At 36.7% G+C, this 22,085-nt stretch overlaps 1 protein-coding gene across 1 annotated transcript; it reads right to left on the bottom strand.

The window, feature by feature from the left end:
• Nucleotides 1-1,023: 1,023 nt before the first annotated feature.
• On the bottom strand, nucleotides 1,024-22,081 carry LOC114522401 (putative GPI-anchored protein pfl2). The gene is made up of 24 exons (XM_028543072.1): nucleotides 22,078-22,081; nucleotides 21,803-21,850; nucleotides 21,628-21,675; nucleotides 21,503-21,550; nucleotides 21,339-21,383; nucleotides 20,965-21,012; nucleotides 20,565-20,612; nucleotides 20,367-20,411; nucleotides 20,181-20,228; nucleotides 19,863-19,910; nucleotides 19,684-19,731; nucleotides 19,559-19,606; nucleotides 19,395-19,439; nucleotides 19,021-19,068; nucleotides 18,621-18,668; nucleotides 17,104-17,151; nucleotides 15,856-16,104; nucleotides 13,235-13,557; nucleotides 12,649-12,790; nucleotides 11,264-11,556; nucleotides 9,331-9,472; nucleotides 3,277-3,644; nucleotides 1,961-2,102; nucleotides 1,024-1,330 (listed from the first exon to the last, which is right to left on the bottom strand). Exons 5-23 carry the CDS (start codon nucleotides 21,355-21,357, stop codon nucleotides 1,962-1,964), a joined length of 2,199 nt encoding a protein of 732 aa, XP_028398873.1. The 5' UTR covers nucleotides 21,358-21,383; nucleotides 21,503-21,550; nucleotides 21,628-21,675; nucleotides 21,803-21,850; nucleotides 22,078-22,081; the 3' UTR covers nucleotides 1,024-1,330; nucleotide 1,961.
• Between the last annotated feature and the right edge of the window lie 4 nt (nucleotides 22,082-22,085).

Genomic DNA, 22,085 nt, shown 5'->3' with positions numbered 1-22,085 from the left:
TTATCCGGGGGTTTAAAATTGCTCTGATTAAACTATTTCAAATAGCAGGCTAAATTTAACTTTCATTTTTTGCAGGGTGAACATGACGGAAGAACTTTGCCACACAGGGTACGTCCTGGCGTAACATCAACAACAGGCAAGTGGAAAGTTTATATTCCATATAGAAATTTCTGCAGTTGTAAAAAAGGTAATCAATACTTTATCAATAACAATATTGATGTTCGACTCAGCCTCAATCCCTCGCTATGAATAAGGTCGTTTACTAACTTGCTTTGATGCTTGATGAATGGAAAGCACAACTGACCGCTCCGAAACTGATGCAGTAAAACTGAGTGAGTTCGACATGTATCCATACCTGCCGAGTTGATATTCATGCATTCATTACTGTTGTAAAGCCGTTTTTCGTGCAAGTTCCTTCTTTCTGTTTCGATCCGACAGAACAAGAGACAAAAATCAAGTTGCTTTAAAACGTATAATGTTGTTCTACGAACAAATACACATTCAAAAACTTTGACAACATGACTCGTGCAGTCAACAATTCTGAAAATGGCGGATGTTCATTTACAAGAATATTTGCGGTCGCGTGTATATAGTCAGTGAAGCATCGTCTTTGAAAGATCATCATAAAACATGGGATTGTTTTCTTCATCGTGTTAAATTGCAATTTACGTCATTCCTAACATTAGGTACTCAACTTGTCTTTTTTCCAGCCACATTTTCAGCTTGCAATGCACATACCGCCATCTTTTTCGCAAAATCGTTGATTTATTTATAACTTATTACCAGTGCATATTACATTACAGACTATTTATTAAGTGATAATACAGATACAATCATACTACATTTCTTCTACGCATGCTCGTATATCTGACTGTAATTTTGTATTCGATGCCTCTGCATTACGAATGACTAAACTTATATTAATCTAATATTCTTGTATGTTTGCATAGTTACATCAATAAGTAAATTAATTGGTAGGTACAACACGTAAGTATTTATTATGTGTAAATGTGTTTTCAGGTAATTGCACTGATGAAGGCCCGGGTTAACGGACCGAAAGCCTTGCAGCAATAAAGACCTACGTGCATGGGGTACTTACAAGCTAATTTACTTGCTGATTTATTTGTTGCTAATACTACTGTCATTAACACCACAAACTGTTCATTTTATCATCTACTAACCTTATGTTAAACTGCTTCGTATATTAAGATTTACCAAGCCAAGAACTACAATAATATAATTATTAGGAAAACTTTTCCCAGTCATTAGCCATTCTACAATTTCTATATTATATCATCCTGGCTTTGAAACTTCAACTGTTTACATCTCCCTGAAAGGGAAATAAATACCAATTAATGTATTTACGTTTAGCCATAGTTGTGTATGCATTTAAATATATCTTGGCATAAGAGGAACCATCTGGGGCTGTAGGGTCAGAATTTCAGAAACGAGCGCATTACCGTAGCAACTACACGAAGAGGACGTCTAGACTTATAGGTACACACGTGTTTACACAACCATAAGGGAACGTTTTATTCACATAATAATATTATCAGCGCGTCAATTTTAACATAATTAACCTTATAACATTTGACAAAAGATGCGTGACATTGGCATTGCTTTTTTCAGCAAAGGCCGCGGGGTGATCCCTGCTTTCTCTCGTAATCCCTAGCTTTCCCATCCTTGTTCCAGTGGTTCTGGCGCCCCATTTGCCATATCACGTATATGGTTTTCTATATCTTTTAGGAAGTGGAAATGAAATTATTTAAACAGAAATGAATGCTCTAAATGCCTTATGCATGCAGTGGTAAAGTTATTTTGTTTGTGAATATGGGCAATTATATGTAGGCAGCCAAAAATTTTCTCCGGCATGTAACCTTGACTCCGTTTGTCACCTTTTAATTTTATTATTTTATAATAAACTGAAGGATATTTAAATGTATGAAAGGTTAGTACATACCTCAGTAACAACCATAAAGCTCAATTCGCATACATATGTTGACATGCCAAGACACTGGATGTATACGAATATAACGAGCAGTGATTGGTGGAGACAGAACATTCTTCACAATGATACCCCAGTCATAATTCCCATCGAATATCTAAATAAAAGGTCAAAACTGAATATATACTGATGCAATTTCTAAAAAATATAAAACCGGACCACCGATACAGTACTGTACATTTATAGTGACAAACACCAGACATATACTTTTACATGCCCTTGTCCAGTATGTGAATGTCTTCAGAATAATTGGTTTATTGTTTTGGACAAAATTAGATGATTAACTCCATTTTTCACATCGCTCGAGTTGACAAGTTGAAGTTTCTCAGTTCAAATTTTTCCTACGCAACTCTAGCAAAAAGGTTGAGATCACATTGTGCCTACGTATATCATCCGTATCAATAAACGCTTTTATGAAATTTAGCAGGTAAATTATTTAGATAAAATTTAAATGCATGCATGTGTTGCTCGAAAAGCGTTATAGCTTAAACGGTGGATAAGCCAAAGTTTAAAAATACTGCCATAGATCTTGTGGATGACTGAAACTACATCTTATGCATTTAATATGTACTTCTATATTGACAGTTAAACTATTTACATCGAAATATCTCAGCTCCGTTGTTCAATTACTCAATAAATAGAGTTTTATTTTCCATTTTGAACTTATCCACCGTTTAAGCAACGCCTATCGAACAACCGGCTCCAGGGGTTGTTTTAAAACCTTTCTTTACTCGCTTTGGGCAAAATAATTCATGACATTGTGAAAACGTCACTTCGGGGGCAAAATTACATGTAAAATTCAAAAGCCATGCACCGCTCAACCTTTGCTAATTATATTCTTTTAGAAGTAAATTAGCTAGGTACACCACGTAATTATTTACTACTCCATGCAAAGCTTTCGGTCCGTACTGGCAATCATTATAGTTTCCATTTGTCAAAATGCTATCTTCTCACATTTTAAAGTTTGCTGATCTATGATTCGAAACCATAGTTCGAGTTAACCGGATATATTTAACCACGGAAAAACAACATTTATTCGAATTAGCGAGGAGTTCACGTTAAGCGAGTTCGAGTTAAAGAACATTACCAAATCCAAGAGGAATTGGATTTAGTTCGAGTTAGTGAGGAGTTCGTGTTAAGCGAGTTCGAGTTAGCGGGGGACTACTGTATAAATGGACTATTTAAATATTAATCTTTGGAAATTATTGATTTACCAAACACGTATTAACTGTATTGTTATTTTATGCGTCCTGCAGTGAAATAAATCTGACCTTATCAACACCTCCATCTTTGTAAGACTCGAACGTTGTTCCATTCAAACTATGCTTCACGAAATAAGTCTCCACCCAAAAATCATGATAAGAATTTTGATAATATCCTCCTGCCTGAGTGGAAATTCCTGAGACAACTTCCTTCTTGCCAAGATCAACCTGTATCCACTGGTTCTTGTCGTTTACTCCTGCTCTCCATCCAGCTCTCCACCCTGCTCTCACTCCTCCACTGTAGTTGTACAATCGTCCATAAGCTGCTGAGTGACTTGTTTTCCAATTGCTCGAAGAAGTCAATTGAGAATCTTTAACTTTTTTATTTTCTTCAACGCCAAGTGTCTTTTCACCAGCTTTACAAGGAATAGTATTCACTAGAGAGTATTATAAAAATCTTAATTTAACTGCAATGCCGGTGGAACGAATCCCACTTGGCTCAAACGATATAATCTAATTTGGATAAAATGATTATTTATCATTCGGCTGTACTCTTATGTCAGTCATGTATGTGTCAATGTCTTAATCAGGAGCAAAAAGCAAACAAAGATAATATAAAAGTTATATGCGGTGTGTGTTATTGAAAGCGAGAGAATGGCAACAGCCTTAAATCCAACAGGTTATGGGCCCAGGCGGGCAATAATATTCAACGGCGACGAAATAAAAGAATGAGCTCCTAGCGCAAATGAGGCTTCAATGTTTGGAAGACAGAAGTCCATCTCTGGTAATACGGGGAGCTAGAGACGACGGACCAGAAGCGCCCAAGATACTGCGACAACACTACCAAGAAAAGAGAAAACCACGTGTCATATCTCTGTATACCGAACTGACTTCGTTAAAGAAGACCGACAACTAAAGCATTGTCGACTACGTGATAAGGGCTGAGAAAGCAGCCACGGCTTTGAAAAACGCTGACGAAGTTGTAAGCGATCCGCTTCTAGTCGCAATGGTCCTAAAAGGGTTACCGAACAACTTGAAGACATTCTCGGCTATTGTAATTCAGTGCGACAAGCAAATGATGTTCGCGGAGTTCAAAGTTGCCTTACGCAACCACGAAGAAAGCGAAAAAGAGACAAAGTACAGAGACAAAGGAAAGGGTCATAGCGTTCAAAAACAGCAAGTTTGACGGGGAGTGTTTTAAGCGTGGAAAGAAGGGACATCGAAAATCCGAATGTTGGACAAAGTCCGCGAAGAGTGGGAAGTGGTGTTCCATCTGTATATAAAACCAAGACGCACCAGACCAAAGATTGCCGCGACAACTCGGGAAAGCGGGACTCAACAAAGAAGGCAGAAGATCAGAGACTCTGTCAAAGAAGAAAAGAAAGATAAGGGCGAACATGTGAGTGTTAATTGTGATAATGTGTGTCATGTCATGCAGTGATAATTGTCATTTAGTAGATAGCGGGGAAACTAGTTATATCATTAGCGACAAGACTAAGTTTATCAAGTTCGACAAGAATTTTAACTCCGATATGCACGTTATAGAGCTCGCAGACGGCAGTAAAGCTAAGGTTGTAGCAGGAAAGGCCGCGGCGAAAGTAAAGCTGAACGGAAGCTCGCGCGAATTAATCCTAAACAACGCGCTTCATGTCCCATCTTATAAGCAAGATATGAAATATCCTTTCGGTCAACGCGGTGATAGAATACGGCGGCAGCATGAGCGTAGATAAGCGCAATAAGCATTTTAGGAGCGCAGATGGCTTAGTCGTAAATATAGAGAAAATAGGACGCCTATATTATCAAAATAGCTTTTTGTCATCTAGGAATAATGCAGTTTCTCTGTTAGAATGGCCCAGGATCTTAGGGCACTGTAATCTCACTAACAGACGTAAACTAGAAAAAGTTTAAGACGGCATGAATATCACAAATTATGATGAGGCTGACTGTGACATATGTACACCGGGTAAAATGACACAGGCAAAAAGTAGAACACCAGATAGACGAGCGAAGGCTCCATTAGATTTAGTCGATCTATTCAGACTTAACAGGACCATTTAGTCCAGATGGTAAAGATGGTTTCAGGAACCGCTCATCATTCGTTGACGATTATAGTAGAGTGATCGTGATATATTTTTAAAACACAAATCTTACACTGTTGAGGCTACAAAACAATTTCTTGCTGACATTGCACCTCTTAGCAAAGTGAATGTATCAGGAGGGGGGGGGAGGGTTTGGGGATTTGTAGGACACGAGTTTCAATCACTCTTACGGGATAATAAGATTAAACTCCAGACATGTACCCCCTACTCACCCCTCCAAAATGGGACGGCTGAAAGGGCTTGGTAAAGTTTTTCAATATAGCAAGGTGTTTATTCCTGGAAGCAAAGCTGCTAAAGACCTCATGGACATAAGCAGTGTTAGCATCTGCATAAAATAAGAAACAGGTGCTTCAATGATTGATTAGGCAAAACCCCTTATGAGGCTCTGACAGAATTAAGACGTAATCTTAACAAGATGAATGTGTTTGGCTCAGTTTGTTATACACAATTTTATGTGCAAAACCGGAAAAAGTTTGATCCGAGAAGTAAAAAGGGAATTTTGTAGGATATGATAAGGGGAGCCCTGCGTATTTGGTGTACAACCCGGAAAGCATGAAAGTAAAACGGGTAAGATGCGTAAAATGTTTTGATCATTGCGATGTCGAAGTTGACAAAAGCCCAATAGAAGATGAAATAAATCCACCACCTTACACTGTAGCTCCTGCAGAACAATCAACTGCAGAAGGAGAGGGGCAAGCTGATGGTTTAGGAGAGGGAACTGGAAGATACCCCACTCGAGTCCGAAATAAACCAGCATATTCAAGTGAATATGTAGTAGAAAGCACGATAGATGATACGACTAAGAATTACCGTTATTGTTGAATGATTTGCCAACTTCTTATTCAGAGGCCGTAAGATCAACAAATTCCGTCCAATGGAAAAAGGCCATGGACGAAGAGTTTGCTTCTTTAGTGAATAATGACACATTTACACTAGTAGAATTACCTCCTAATCGTAAGATAGTAGGTGGAAAATGGGTGTACACAATCAAAACAGGCATAAGCAATGAGGAGACGTTTAAGGCTAGGTACGTGGCTAAGGGTTACTCACAAACCCCGGGTGTTGATTATCATGAGACGTTCCCACCGACTGCCTGGATAAGCTCAATCCGTGTATTCATTCAACGCGCAGTACATGAAAATATGCAAGTGCGTCAAATGGATGTCAAATCGGCTTACCTAAACGCGCCTATTGACTGCGACATATATGTCGAGCAACCAAAGCGTTATGAAAAGATGGTAAGAACGGAGAAAAGCTCGTCGGTTTGCAAATTAAAGAAGTCGCCTTAAACAGAGTGGTAGAAATTGCAATGAAACATTACATGACCACTTGACCACAGATGGGTTTAGTCAATCCTTTGCAGACCCTTGTGTATACATGAAGTTTGTTGATGGGAATAGAAACAAATATATCACACTGATAATTTGGGTGGGTGACTTAATATATTCCGCAAGCAACTCAAGCCTATTGAAAAGCGTAAAAGATGGTTTGTGTAAGCAATTCAAAATGAAAGACGCAGGCGTTTTACACTGGTTTTTAGGGACTGAATTTAAATGTTCCGATCGCGTAATAGAAATGAATCAAAGCCGCTATGTTGAAAAAGTGTTGACAAAACTTAACATGAAAAAATTTAACACGAGAAATTAATGAGTATGGAGTCACCTGACTTAGAGAATCTTAATTTGAATAGGCAGATAGTTGAGAGTCTAACAGTTACCGGGGGTTCGAGTTAACCGGAGTTGGTGTCAGATTACGTTTATTATATAAGTAATACAATAAGATATAAAATCCAATCGAATCATTCTTCAAGGGATACCAGGCCTCCCAATATGAATGGTCAGCGAGAGTGGACGACGTTTTAAAATTAAAAAGATCGAAAGAATACAAAAGGAACTAAAAAAGTTAGATCAATAACGACCGTAGCACCACACAAAATCTTTTAAAATTTATAAGCATTTATATACAATTATACACTGATTAACTTGTTGTTATTTTGATAGTTTCCAGTTGTCAAAATTCTATCTTCTCACATTTTAAAGTTTGCTGATCTATGATTCGAAACCAAAGTTCGAGTTAACCGGATATATTTGACCAAGGGGAAACAAAATTTGTTCGAATTAGCGAGGAGTTCGAGTTAAGCGAGTTCGAGTTAAGCGCAGTAAATTACTATAAAAAACACTATCAAATTCAAGGGGAATTGGATTTAGTTCGAGTTAGCGAGGAGTTCGAGTTAAGCGAGTTCGAGTTAGCGGGGGACTACTGTATTATGACTGGCACTAGGCCAGACTTATGTCTTATTGTTCACAAACATGACCAGACGGTTGCCTCACTTAATGCAGCTAAACACGTCTTGAGATATCTAAAAGGAACACCTCATTTAAGTTTAAAGTTCAGAAGGAGTGAGGACTCCTTAGAATTGATAGGATACAGTGAATCAGATTGGGGAGGAAACGTTAGCGATAGAAAGAACATATCCGGATATGGTTTTTTGCTGTCAGAGGTTGGACCCCTGGTATCCTGGAAAAGTAATAAGCAGCAGACAGTAGCACTTTCAACTTGTGAGGCAGAATACATAGCTTTAGAATACATACTCCAAAATAACAACAGCACGATGATTAATGCAGATAGCCAAGGCGCGGTAAAATTAGGGAAGAATCCAGTTTTTCACAAGAGATCTAAGCACATAGATATAAGGCACCATTTCATCAGGCATGACTGAATGCAGCGCGGCACAGTGAGCTTAAGGTATGTACGTTGTGGAGGCTTGTCCTACCTTGTAGTACGATTTACTACCGTTTTCGATATGTTTGTAGAGATCTGCCGAGTTATATTTCTTTGTAAAGTATAGCTACATGCAAAGGGGCACTCTCATCAAGAGCTCCCGACATAAAAACTTTTGTTTACCTTCCAAAGCGTAAACAAATCAGGGCGAAAAAGAAACGTCGCCCCTCCTGGGCTAGATTGATAAGTCTCCTATGATTAAAAGAGCAGCAGTATGTCGTTGTAAATTGCGTGAAAAAAATGCTCTTACACAATAAGGCCGCTAACAGGAGGCGATGGAGACTGCGTTGCTCTCTTGCGATCCTAGGTAAAAGCGATAATGAAGCCCGCTTTGTAAGATGAAGAGATTCAGTCCAATGAAAAAAGGCCATGCATGGACGAAGAGTTTGCTTCTTTAGTGAATAATGACACATTTACACTAGTAGAATTACCTTCTAATCGTGAGATTGTAGGTCGCAAATTAGTGTACACAATCAAAACAGGCATAAACAATGAGGAGACGTTTAAGGCTAGGTACGTTGCTAGGGGTTACTAACAAAACCCGGGTGTTGATTATCATGAGACGTTCGCACCAACTGCCTGGATAAGCTCAATCCGTGTATTCATTCAACGCGCAGTACATGAAAATATGCAAGTGCATCAAATGGATGTCAAATCAGCTTATCTAAACGCGCCTATTGACTGCGACATATATGTCGAGCAACCAAAGCGTTATGAAAAAATGGTAAGAACGGAGAAAAGCTTGTTTGCAAATTAAATAAATCCCCTGAAACAGAGTGGCAGAAATTGGAATGAAACATTACATGGCCACTTGACCAGAGACGGGTTTAGTCAATCCTTTGCAGACCCTTGTGTATATATGAAGTTTGTTGATGGGAATAGAGGCCCGTCACGTTTGCATGGGCAGATTTTCTGAACCCGCTTCAATTCGTCCGCGCGGGTGGAGCGAATGATAATGAGAATCGCCTTTAGGAGAAGAGTATTGCGTGCGATTCTGACCGTGTCGAGATCAAGATTCAATTGGTGCATTGTCAGATCGACCAACAAGATTCATCAGCAGAAGCCTCTCGCTGAACTCATTAGTATGCGCTCTTCCGCTAGGTATTGTCGTAAATTTTCTGGTCACGAAATATAACTTATTAGGCCGAGAATTTCTAGTGTATTTTTTTGAGAACGTAGAAGAAAATCTTTAATTTTGCTGCAAATATTTGCAAACTTCTGCATGCAGTGTTTTTAAATATACCTCTTGGACAACCATAAAGTTCCACTTTCAAGGAAATGCCATTGTTCCATGTCTTTGGGTGTATGCGGATATAACGAGCTGTTACAGCTGGTGATAAGACATTTGTCACAACAGAATTTCCGTTCGTATTTCCATCGAACACCTGAAAAGAAATGTTCAATGGTCGCTGTATTTTGATTATTTCGTAATTCATTAATTGGGATCTTTTGCAATCAATTTTAATGATTGGTTTAAATTTAGAGTCCCATTAAATTAAACCATTGTTCACGCGCTGTATAATCGCTCCAGTATCGTGAAGTCTTGAAATGTCCTGATATTTCTTTGTGGCTACGACCAGAAACAGTACCTGAACAGTTTGTCAATGTTTGCTTAATTCATGGCACTGACAGCGAACAAACTGGAGGAGTAATTAAATTTCGTTTTGTTTTCCTATTAGGCCCATATCTCAATGTTTACTATTGTAATGAGCAGCTACAGCTTGTGATTAAACATTATAGTCGCAACGTTTCCATTACATTATTTAATTTTTTCAACTTCTCATGTTTCATCTTATATGGTAGCAAAGGGCGCAGGTTCCCCCGAATTGCTCCGTAAGCAGAGGGCAAAAGAGAAGCTATGCATTGTGCCTAGTAGCTCGCCTGCCTACACCCTTGCCTTTCGTTGACAATAATTATGTTCATTTTTCAAACGGGAATAATTATTGCGCCCTAGGTTCACCAATTAGAATCAACTAATTCTGAAATCTTGAACCAACATACCGGCTGCATGGGAGCCGACAAGTAATGTCATATTTTGAAACACTGTTTTAACCAAAGATTCCACCGCAGACTGTGACTGTGTCTATTTTCACGCTTCGTGACATTGTGTAACCCCTCAGACCAAAATCCTTCAAGCATTATCCTGCAATTATTCATAATTCCGCAAATCATCGAGTTTTAGTAGTTGAATAATGCTTTGAATCATCATTATAGTAATTAAGCTTTTTTTCCTTTGCACCGTCCTTATAAGAGGATGAGAGTTAGGAAAAGGACGAGGTAAAAGTAATTTCGAACAAAGGTTGCGGAAATAGCAGTCGTTGTGTCATTATGTTAGGTCGTACAATAAGGTCGTACAATCAGTACACTGGCTGCGGTAGATCATGTTTTATAGTTGGACACAAAATTTAGTTATCTCAGAAACTGAAAAACATCTGCTACATAATAGGTAAATGATGATAGTGCAATATATTATAACTAAGTGCAGTTGACCGCCCAATCTAGCTGGGTAATAGCTGTGCAAGACAAAATAATCCTGCACGAAAAATTTAACTGGCCTCGCGCGTGGGATTGTACAAAGGTTTTGAACAAAGTTATCATTGGAAGTTAGCTTCCCCCGTGTGGGATTGGTTGATCGAGATGATGGCATATTGCTCGACTTCAATTAGGGTGGACATCTCAGCATGAATCACGTCAGCCTGCATGAAAAACTTTTGGTAAAATGGGGCATAGTATAATTAATTATACTTTGCTTTTTTATTTCTGCTTTTGCTTTTGCTTTCTTCCTTCTCTGAATATGAAATTTCTTAAATATTTCAGCAACACAGTGTAAGTCCTTATAACGTATATTTTAACTTATATAGATGACATTTATATCCATGCAGCCCCCCATTTTTAAATAGTTTCTCGCGTTTAACAAATCTCGGCCACGGGTCATTCATAAAACCCAACTCTTCAAACCCTCCTTTGTTCTTCAGGTACCTTTTTGGGTACAATTCATTCAATATTAAAGTTTTTCGACACTGTAAACCACATACTCAGGAAACTCTTGACTCAGTGTTTCGAAAGTAATTTAGAAAACCTTCCGTAACAATTGTTTGTCAGAAAGAAGTCATTGGCTCTGACTGTTTGTACAATAATAATATAATAATAGGAATATCATCTCTTTAGCCGCTTACCTTCTGAGTTGCATTGATTTTGTATGAAGTAAGGTTTACTTTATCCACACCGTAAGAAATCGAATAAGTTTTCACCCAATAACCAGTGCCAGAACCTTTAGTGGCAATCGCTGTAACAAGTTCCTTCTGGCCAAGATCGACTTGGAGCCATTGGCTCTGATTGTTTTCTGTGGGACGCCAACCATTCCCCCAGTATAATCTCCCATCTGATGCAGAAAATCTACTTTTCTCAGTTGATGATGTCATCTTTTTATCGCTCACTCCAAGTGGAACCTCACTTCTGTTGCAAGAACCTTGTTGCCAGAAATGCAAAAAGTAAGTACGTGCATGTGTAAGAGAATAGCTTTTTTAATTACGCACATTCACCATTGTCCCAGCCAAGTAAAATAGTACTAACCAGCTAAGTGCCAGATAGAAGAAGCACAATGAATAATTTAAATTAATTAATTTATCGTAATTTAAAAAACTAGAATTGGATGATAGGAGTATTTGTTATGAATTATTGTGTCGTTATTAATGTCGTAGAACTTAAACATTCCTAATTCACCAAATTTAGTATATGCACTATATTTCTACTACATCACTTTATAACTCATCTGCACCCGACAAAAAGTTATCCCTATCTAATTTAGGCATATCCTGAGCTGAAGAAACAGTTAGAAAAATGAACGAAAAGTCATAAAGCATTTATGCAATGATACTTGAAAATTGCTAAAATTTGTTAATAAAAATCCCTTGCATCCATGTGAGAAGAAAAATTTAGAATTCGGCAACTCTGCATCTTCTTCGGATTTATGTAAAAATCTCGAATTGCTCAACTTAAAATCACTGGTATCACAGTATTTTTGCCAACTGACTGCAAGATATTTCGTGGTCTCTTACATCAACATTTTTACTGATACAATTTCCTGCATTTTTGCACACGTAATCATTTAGATCATTTTAGAAATTGCAATGAGTAAAAATTATCGTCACCCACTCAGTTCTATTTTCAGAATGTAAAATAATTTTTAATGAAACCTGCAGCGCTATACGTGAGCTATTACTCCGTCAGAGAGATTAATTAGCTGCATGGGCTGTATAATAAGCATGCGTGTTGATAGTTTAGTTGATACCTCAGGGCTGTGCTATATGCCGTATTAGACACAAAAAAGTAGGCGTGGTAATGATATTTGCTCATGCAGTGATTCACTGGCTCGCGTCTACGAGGATATTTGCTCGGTGTTAAAACATATTTGAATTCTAGGAATATTTGATCGTGAAAGATAATAATCCTCGCTCCGTTGACACTTCCATATAGTCCATGCAACGCTAAACCTTGGCGTCAATTATAGGATGTAGAAAATTAAGGTAAACGAGGAGTGGATACGTTGAGTATTGTTTACCTGTGTAGCAACCAATAACTTCGATCCTCAGAGATATGTTGTGAAACCAAGATACTGGATGTATGCGGATATAACGCGCGGTTATTGCTGGAGATAGTACATTTGTAACGACAGACATCTGGTCCTCATTGCCATTAAATACCTATCATATGTAAAAGATTGAAGTAGTTATATAGACACATTCGGGTCGAAAATGCAATTCAAACCATTTCCATGCGCACTGCAACTGATTCAATACAATACGATACAAAATTGGCAAATATTGCGACGTCCATAACATGGATATTTTCTGGAAGACATTGTGCATGCCTGTTATTTTAAATCGTTCTGAAGCTATGCAGAACAACCAAAGAGAATGTTGTTTTCAGTGAACATAGAAACTGGCTTTAAGGCTCTTTTCCACTCGTCGCAAAATCAACTCGCAAACTCGCTGCGAGTGTTTCCATCTAATTGAAATAAACTGCCATGCAAGCATTGTGATTAGACGAAATTACTCGAAGCGAGCTTCCGAATTAGTTTCTGCGATGAGGGAGTGAGAGCCGCTTGCCGTTGTTAGTCGAAAAAATACTCTTTGCTATTACGTTACCTTGTTATCTCCGTCGTTTGTGTAATTCTTGTAAATTATTCCGTCCAAACTGTATGACACGAAGTAAGACTTCACCCAGTTACTGGAGTTCCCATCACCCTGACTGGCAATTCCCGTAGCGATTTCCTCTCCACCAAGATCAACCTGAATCCATTGCTTGTTGTCGTTTGTCTGCACTCGGCTCCAGGAGTTTTTGCCTTTCATTCGCCCATTTTTTTCGGAGTAAATCGTCTTATTTTGGTAAACACTCGAAGATCTCAACTGAGAATTGCGAATCTTTCCATTTTGTAATCCAAATGCAACCTCCCATGACTTGCAATGACCTAATATTTGACACAAAATAAGATGAATACATGTAGCATGATTCATGACCTCAAGTTGTGACCACACTTTGACTATTCAATGACTTTAGTAGAAATTAAAGTCGATGGCATGGACTACATTCGTATTTAATTTAATAATTGCTCTGATATGGATTTCTATACGCATTGGATATCATGCTTTGTAAGCTTAGAGGCTTTGCATGGCAAATTTGTCGTGAATTGCCTGCAGTTGGCTTTTTGATATATTTTGCATTTCCTTACTATATATGTTTTCTTGTTTAATATCAAGTCAACACCACAATGATTTCTCATCATTTAAACGGGGTTTTAATTTTTTTCCTGGTGACGTCACCATTACTTTAAAACACTGTTATATGAGCTACGTTTTCCCGAAAATAAGTCGAAATTGTTGTTGTTGGCCAAAAATTAGGCAAAGTCAGTTTTCGCTTCCTGAGAACCGCTGAACAACCTTTCTGCGGGGAAATAATAAACGGAGAACACGATGTCCCCACCTACACCAATGATCGGCTGCAAAGCAACGAAACTTTTGGCATGCAGTTAATGAAATTATTTTACTTAAATAAGATTCAGTATTTCACTATACACTTTTTATAGACGTTCGAAATTTGTTATTTGTTTAAAACTAACATAAAAATTAGTTAGAATCGTCCGTCCGTTCGAAGCTAAACTGTAAAGATCCTTTTATCACTAAACATGTAAAATTGAGTATTGAATTTCGAGTTTTTCGGAAAAATTATATTTAAATAAGATATATTAGTATAGACTTTTATAGATGTTCTAAATTTGTCGACGCAGCATTTTTGAAAATTTAATACCGACGTTATGAAAACATACCTGTATAACAACCATAAAGTTCGAATCTCATGGCTGCGTATTCGTACCATGTCCTTGGGTGTATGCGAATATAACGCGCTGTCACAGCCGGTGATAAACGATTTCTCACAATGGAATTCTCGTCATAATTTCCACTGAATACCTAAAATATCAACGCAGTGATGTTATTGAAAAAAGACTTATGCATGGTAGATACATCAAGTGTGGAATTCTTTAGGAAACCATTTCATCAGGAAAAGATCAGTCTTCATAACCTTAAAGGGATATGGCAATAAAAATTATTTCTGTTTTGTTCAAAAGAAAATTTGCACTTCTTATAGAGCCTTTTTACAAAATTTGTTAATTTTCTATTCTTTGCAAGATATTGGCGATCAAAAATATCGACTATCGAGATATATCCGCACTATCTGCCATCTTGTTTTATAATGAGATCTAATTACATGACGTCAAAAAAAGCAGGCTTGACGCTTAAAAAATAACAATTACATGTCAGTTTACGGTTTAGTTTAGAACTCTTACAATTCAAACGTTATAATTAGAGATACGTGCGTTTGTAATACCATGGAACTATCACTTCACCGGATCGTTAATTTGAAGTTACAAAACGAATTTTCACCCAGCGACGTCATGCATATCAGAGCAAGAATATGCATATCCAAAATGGCGGATGGAAGATAATTTCATTCAAAAATATCTTGAGAAGTAATAAAGTTAACAAATATCCGTAAACGAATTTTGTACATAATCATGACGAAGATAGACAAAGATAGTTATGCCGTATCCATTTACTGTCCATATATCTTATGATACATGCAAAGCCTAAAGCCTTTAAATATTCCTCCCTTTTGTTTGATAAAAGCATACAAAAAAGGGATATCTGTACCCATCTGCGTAGAATTTTATATAATCAAGCAGACTTGCAATCCAAGCACGATACATGGGTTGCATGTAAACGTGAACATTACAATTTCAGCAAAGCCGGACTGTTTTTAGCTATTTTTCAATGTATCTGCGTGATTTTCCCAATGCCGGTGGCGGTGCGTTTTTCGTCAGATAGGCCAGAAATTTTTCGTATACGTACTTTAAGATGAGGAGAACCTGGGAGTTGGGACAATACATTTACAGCCGCAAATTTAACAAGATTTAAAGCAGTGTACGCAAGTATCAAAACCATGACCTTTAGACGTCGCGAACAACGCAAGACTTTGAGAATATAGGGTGTTTACGATTCACGACGTGGCCAGTTCGACGACGTGCTTGTAAAACAAAGAAACTCCACACGCGAGTTGGTTTTAATTCTTGTTTGCGTCACTGGTTGGGCTCGGCTAAGAAGAAACCTAACCCATGGAAGACAAGCACTTACCTTAATTATTCCGTTTATTTTATGAAAATCAAAGTTTTTTCCATCTGAACTATACGAGACGAAAAACGTTTTCACCCAACCATACGTTCCCGATCCCAATCCCGATCCCCATCTCGATCCTTGAGTTGCAATCTCTGTGATAGTTTCATTTCTGCTAAGATCAACTTCAATCCATGGATCTGAATCATTTTGTTTCGCACGCCAGGAACCAGGGCCATTCAATCGAGCCTTTCGTGTGGAATATTTCTCACAATATTCAGTTGATGCAGTTATCTGAGAGTCAGAAATCTTCATGTTTTCCATTCCTAGTGCGGCCTCTTTGCATTGTGCTATAAGTATCACAAATGTTTTGTTAAGATCATGGAACCTTACATGTCATTCAACTTTGCCTTTCTGACAGGGTCGTTATCACACAGGAAGTCTCTCAGGGCGGTGGATGATCCTTTTCAAACGACTCGACAAAGCTTGTACGTGGATCATTCTTATTTGATAAGTACCTAATTCAGTCCAAGCCATTTGAAAATTATATAATACAATTTATATAATATTCAAATTTAGACCGCTTAAGCAAGAGAGTTTCCATGCCATGCATTCACAAGTTAACACAGCAGTTTGAAAAATACAACCGCTCGTCGAAGCCATGGAATCTTTGTCGGCAACATTTAACCAAAATCCACTGTTAAAAAGTCCATTTTTAACAGCAGAAGTAATGTCCGTGAGCTAATAAAGAGCTTCCATACTTTAAACTTTTCGATCATTGCCGAAAGAAGTTCAGATCTCCATAAAACTTTCGCTTTGTGAATTTCGTTCAAAATTCGAATTCGAACAAACATGCGGCTATGTGCCAGCGATTTTTTGCACAGCGACAACAAATTTCCCAGCTGTTAGTGGCGTCAGCAAAGCTGAAAATCCGCCATCTTTTTTGCTTCACTTTCTGGCCAAGAGCAAGTCCTCCAGGAATTATAATATAGCTCAGTGGAACTATTGCCTAGAGACAGTATTGCGGGCTCATGGTGAATATGTATATAAGAGATTGTAATTTAATAAAGATTGTTAGTCTTTTACTGCACCGAAGTAAGTGGAAAATGGGATGTTTTACACACTCCCTGTCGTCTCTACAAATCAACCTCCGAAATTCTTTTGTTAAGATTCATTTGAGAAACCATATGAACAACTCTATATATAGCTTGGGTTTCACCGGAGTATCCAAACACTCCAAAACATTTAAAAAAAAACACTGGCGCTACTGTTTTCTCGTGTTTCATATCCTGCAAAAACATTCCCTTTCGTAGTTGATATATTGCTTCTAAACATACCTGATGTCTTACCTGATGTCGCTGGCTTCTTTTCTGTTGTCACTTTTAGTGTAGATGGTGCTATATAAAGAAAATAATATGATAGCACATAATTATAAAAAAATATAAAAATAACAGTATAATATCTCAGAACTACACTCAGCAAACAAATTCACACCCAAATTAAAATTGCTTTTATCATAATTACTCCCTGTCGTCCCTTCAAACAGCTTCCGAAATTCTTGTGTCTAGATTTATTTGAGAAGACATAATTATGAGCAACTCTCGCTTGTGTCTCACCTGGATATCGAAACACTCGAAAAAATTCAACCAGAACACTATAGCTGGCGTTGTTGTTTTCTCTTGTTTTCATATCCCAGAGAAACACTCGCTTTCGTCAGTTAAAAAATTGCTTCTAAACATACCTGATGTTGATGGAACCATTCCTGGTCCGCTCGGTGTAGACCTTGCTGTAAAGAAGATTATTTCATTTTATATCAGCTACAAAATATTATTTTCAGTATTCTCAAAGAAATATGTTTCCATCATGACTGCATGCGCAAGGCTTTTGTATTTATTTTCTCCTTACTCGATGTAGTTGAATGATTTCTTGTTGCATTTTTCGTTGTAGATGGTACTGTGAAAAAATCGTATTTCGTTTGCTCAAATTACAAAGATTCGTTTTTTACTGAGCACCGCTTTAGTGCATCTTACTTGTTTCAGTAAACACGTTATTTGATGTTTCTCGCGATGTAGATGTTGCTATGAAAAGAACATTTTTTTATCATATATGAAAATATGACTATAACTTTAAATGACATATTTTCTGGAGTTTATATTTTAATCAGTATTACAGTAGCTCACAATTTTCTGTTCATTTTTATCTTACTTGCTGTAGTCGAATGTCTTTCTGTTGTCGCTCTCGATGTAGATGCTGCTATAAAAGATTATAATTATATCATTTCTAATTGTGATTGATATAATTTACAGATAGATTTTCAATGAAATAATTGTTTTTATAAAATTTGCACGACTTTATAGGTTTAGCATTGTCCCAACACAATAGGCCGGTTCTAATCTTTTCCCTGGTTCGTGAATTATCTGCATGAAATCTTAACTTTCATGGACACATGGCCAATGTTTTTGTGTTCATTTTGATCTTACTTGATGTCGCTGAATCTTTGTCTGTTGTCACTCTTGATGTGGATGGTTCTTCAAAGAAAAAAATTTCCCTATTTTATTCGCTTAATTATAGTTATAAAATTATTACTTTTGAGTATATTATGCAAAACGTAACGCACTCAATGTTTTATCACTATTGTTTATAAGCTGGTTTTCATTTAAACTTACTTGTGGTTGAAAGCAATCTTTTTGTTTCTCTCGATGAAGATAGTGCTATGATAAAAAATCAAATTTCTTTGGCATGTGCATATATAAGGTTAAAAAATTGCCTTTAGTGGAAGATATACACGTCACACTCTTTGGACTTTGGTCCATCCTCGTAGCCAAATCGTCGGGACGAAGATGATTTTCTCTTTATTTTGACTTACGTGATGTGGCCGAGACCATTTTTCTTGCTGCTTTCGTTGTTGGTGGTTCTGTAGAGAAGACATTTGCATTTTAGTTGCACGACACATATTCATGCAGTTTTTATGTGTTATCCGATATATGCGCGCTGTGGTTATTTCAAACCTACTATGAAATTCTAAACATAAATTTAAATCAGATAGGCTAAATTTGAATTTTGACTTAGAGTAAATCTTGTGTGAACTCAAACATATTGTCTAAACACTATAATTTGTAGACTATACACTATAAAGACTATATATAGAAGGTATTCCTACTTCTCGACGCTCACAATGCTATTCGCATGTATAACAATAAAAATATACATGCAGTAATGTTTTCTGAAGTCTAATACACTTTCGTGTTCGTGTTAAGCTTATATACCTGATGTCGTTGGATTCTTTTCTGTTGTCACTTTTGGTGTAAATGGTGCTATAAAGAAAATAGTCTGTTTGCACATAATTATAAAAACATATAAAAACAACAGTATATTATCTTGGAACTACACTCAGCAAACAAATTCACTCCCAAATTAAAATTGCTTTTATCATTATTACTCTCTGTCGTCCCTTCGAAACAGCTTCCGAAATTATTTTGTGACGTATGAGCAACTCTTGCTTGTGTCTCACCTGGATATCCAAACACTCGAAAAAATTCAACAAGAACACTATAGTTGGCGTTGTTGTTTTCTCGTGTTTTCATATCCCATGCAGAGAAACACTCGCTTTCGTCAGCTGATAAATTGCTTCTAAACATACCTGATGTTGATGGAACCATTCCTGTTCCGCTCAGTGTAGACCTTGCTGTAAAGAAGATTATTTCATTTTATATCAGCTAGAAAATATTATTTTCAGTATTCTCAAAGAAATATGTTTCCATCATGACTGCATGCGCAAGGCTTTTGTATTTATTTTCTCCTTACTCGATGTAGTTGAATGATTTCTTGTTGCATCTTTCGTTGTAGATGGTACTGTAAAAAAATCGTATTTCGTTTGCTCAAATTACAAAGATTCGTATTTTACTGAGCACTGCTTTAGTGCATCTTACTTGTTTCAGTAAACACGTTATTTGTTGTTTCTCGCGATGTAGATGTTGCTATGAAAAGAACATATTTAACTCATATAAAAAAATAGGAGTATAACTTTGAATTGCATACTTTTTGGAGTTTATATTTTAATCAGTATTACAGACAGTAGTTCACAATTTTCTGTTCATTTTTATCTTACTTGCTGTCGTCGAATGTCCTTCTGTTGTCGCTCTCGATGAAGATGGTGCTATAAAAGATTATAATTATAATTATCATTTAAAATTGTGATCGATATAATATATATATAGATAGATTTCCAATGAAATGATTATTTTATAAAATTTGCACGACTTTAGGTTTAGCATTGTCCCAACACAATAGGCCGGTTCTAATTCTAAATTTGCGGGCTGAGTTAGTCGGACCTCGCACGACAGTCTTTGCCCTGGTTTGTGAATTATCTGAAATCTTAACTTTCATGGACACATGGCCAATGTTTTTGTGTTCAATTTGATCTTACTTGATGTCGCTGAATCTTTGTCTGTTGTCACTCTTGATGTGGATGGTGCTTCAAAAAAAAAAATTTTCCTATTTTATTCGCTTAAATATAGTTATAAAATTATTACTTTTGAGTATATTATGCAAAACGTAACGCACTCAATGTTTTATCACTATTGTTTATAAGCTGGTTTTCATTTAAACTTACTTGTCGTTGAAAGCAATCTTGTTGTTTCTCTCGATGAAGATAGTGCTATGACAAAAAATCAAATTTCTTTGGCATGTGCATATAAGGTTAAAACATTGGCTTTAGTGGAAGATATACACGTCACACTCTTTGGACTTTGGTCCATCCTCGCAGCCAAGCCGTCGGGACGAAGATGATTTTGTCTTTATTTTGACTTACGTGATGTGGCCGAGACCATTTTTCTTGCTGCTTTCGTTGTTGGTGGTTCTGTAGAGAAGACATTTGCATTTTAGTTGCACGACATATATTCATGCAGTTTTTATGTGTTATCCGATATATGCGCGCTGTGGTTATTTCAATCATACTATGAAATTCTGAACATAAAGTTAAATCAGATAGGCTAAATTTGAATTTTGACTTAGAGTAAATCTTGTGTGAACTCAAACATATTCTCTAAACACTATAATTTGTAGACTATACACTATAAAGACTATATATAGAAGGTATTCCTACTTCTCGACGCTCACAATGCTATTCGCATGTATAACAATAAAAATATACATGCAGTAATGTTTTCTGAAGTCTAATACACTTTCGTGTTCGTGTTAAGCTTATATACCTGATGTCGTTGGATTCTTTTCTGTTGTCACTTTTGGTGTAAATGGTGCTATAAAGAAAATAGTCTGTTTGCACATAATTATAAAAACATATAAAAACAACAGTATATTATCTTGGAACTACACTCAGCAAACAAATTCACTCCCAAATTAAAATTGCTTTTATCATTATTACTCTCTGTCGTCCCTTCGAAACAGCTTCCGAAATTATTTTGTGACGTATGAGCAACTCTTGCTTGTGTCTCACCTGGATATCCAAACACTCGAAAAAATTCAACAAGAACACTATAGTTGGCGTTGTTGTTTTCTCGTGTTTTCATATCCCATGCAGAGAAACACTCGCTTTCGTCAGCTGATAAATTGCTTCTAAACATACCTGATGTTGATGGAACCATTCCTGGTCCGCTCGGTGTAGACCTTGCTGTAAAGAAGATTATTTCATTTTATATCAGCTAGAAAATATTATTTTCAGTATTCTCAAAGAAATATGTTTCCATCATGACTGCATGCGCAAGGCTTTTGTATTTATTTTCTCCTTACTCGATGTAGTTGAATGATTTCTTGTTGCATTTTTCGTTGTAGATGGTACTGTGAAAAAATCGTATTTCGTTTGCTCAAATTACAAAGATTCGTTTTTTACTGAGCACCGCTTTAGTGCATCTTACTTGTTTCAGTAAACACGTTATTTGATGTTTCTCGCGATGTAGATGTTGCTATGAAAAGAACATTTTTTTATCATATATGAAAATATGACTATAACTTTAAATGACATATTTTCTGGAGTTTATATTTTAATCAGTATTACAGTAGCTCACAATTTTCTGTTCATTTTTATCTTACTTGCTGTTGTCGAATGTCTTTCTGTTGTCGCTCTCGATGTAGATGCTGCTATAAAAGATTATAATTATATCATTTCTAATTGTGATTGATATAATTTACAGATAGATTTTCAATGAAATAATTGTTTTTATAAAATTTGCACGACTTTATAGGTTTAGCATTGTCCCAACACAATAGGCCGGTTCTAATCTTTTCCCTGGTTCGTGAATTATCTGCATGAAATCTTAACTTTCATGGACACATGGCCAATGTTTTTGTGTTCATTTTGATCTTACTTGATGTC

Source organism: Dendronephthya gigantea, unplaced genomic scaffold (genome assembly GCF_004324835.1).
Source record: "Dendronephthya gigantea isolate DGI-Jeju-01 unplaced genomic scaffold, DenGig_1.0 000022F, whole genome shotgun sequence".
NCBI lineage: Eukaryota > Metazoa > Cnidaria > Anthozoa > Malacalcyonacea > Nephtheidae > Dendronephthya > Dendronephthya gigantea.
The sequence above is the reverse complement of the archived record's forward strand: the minus strand, read 5'-3'. Positions and strand labels throughout refer to the sequence as shown.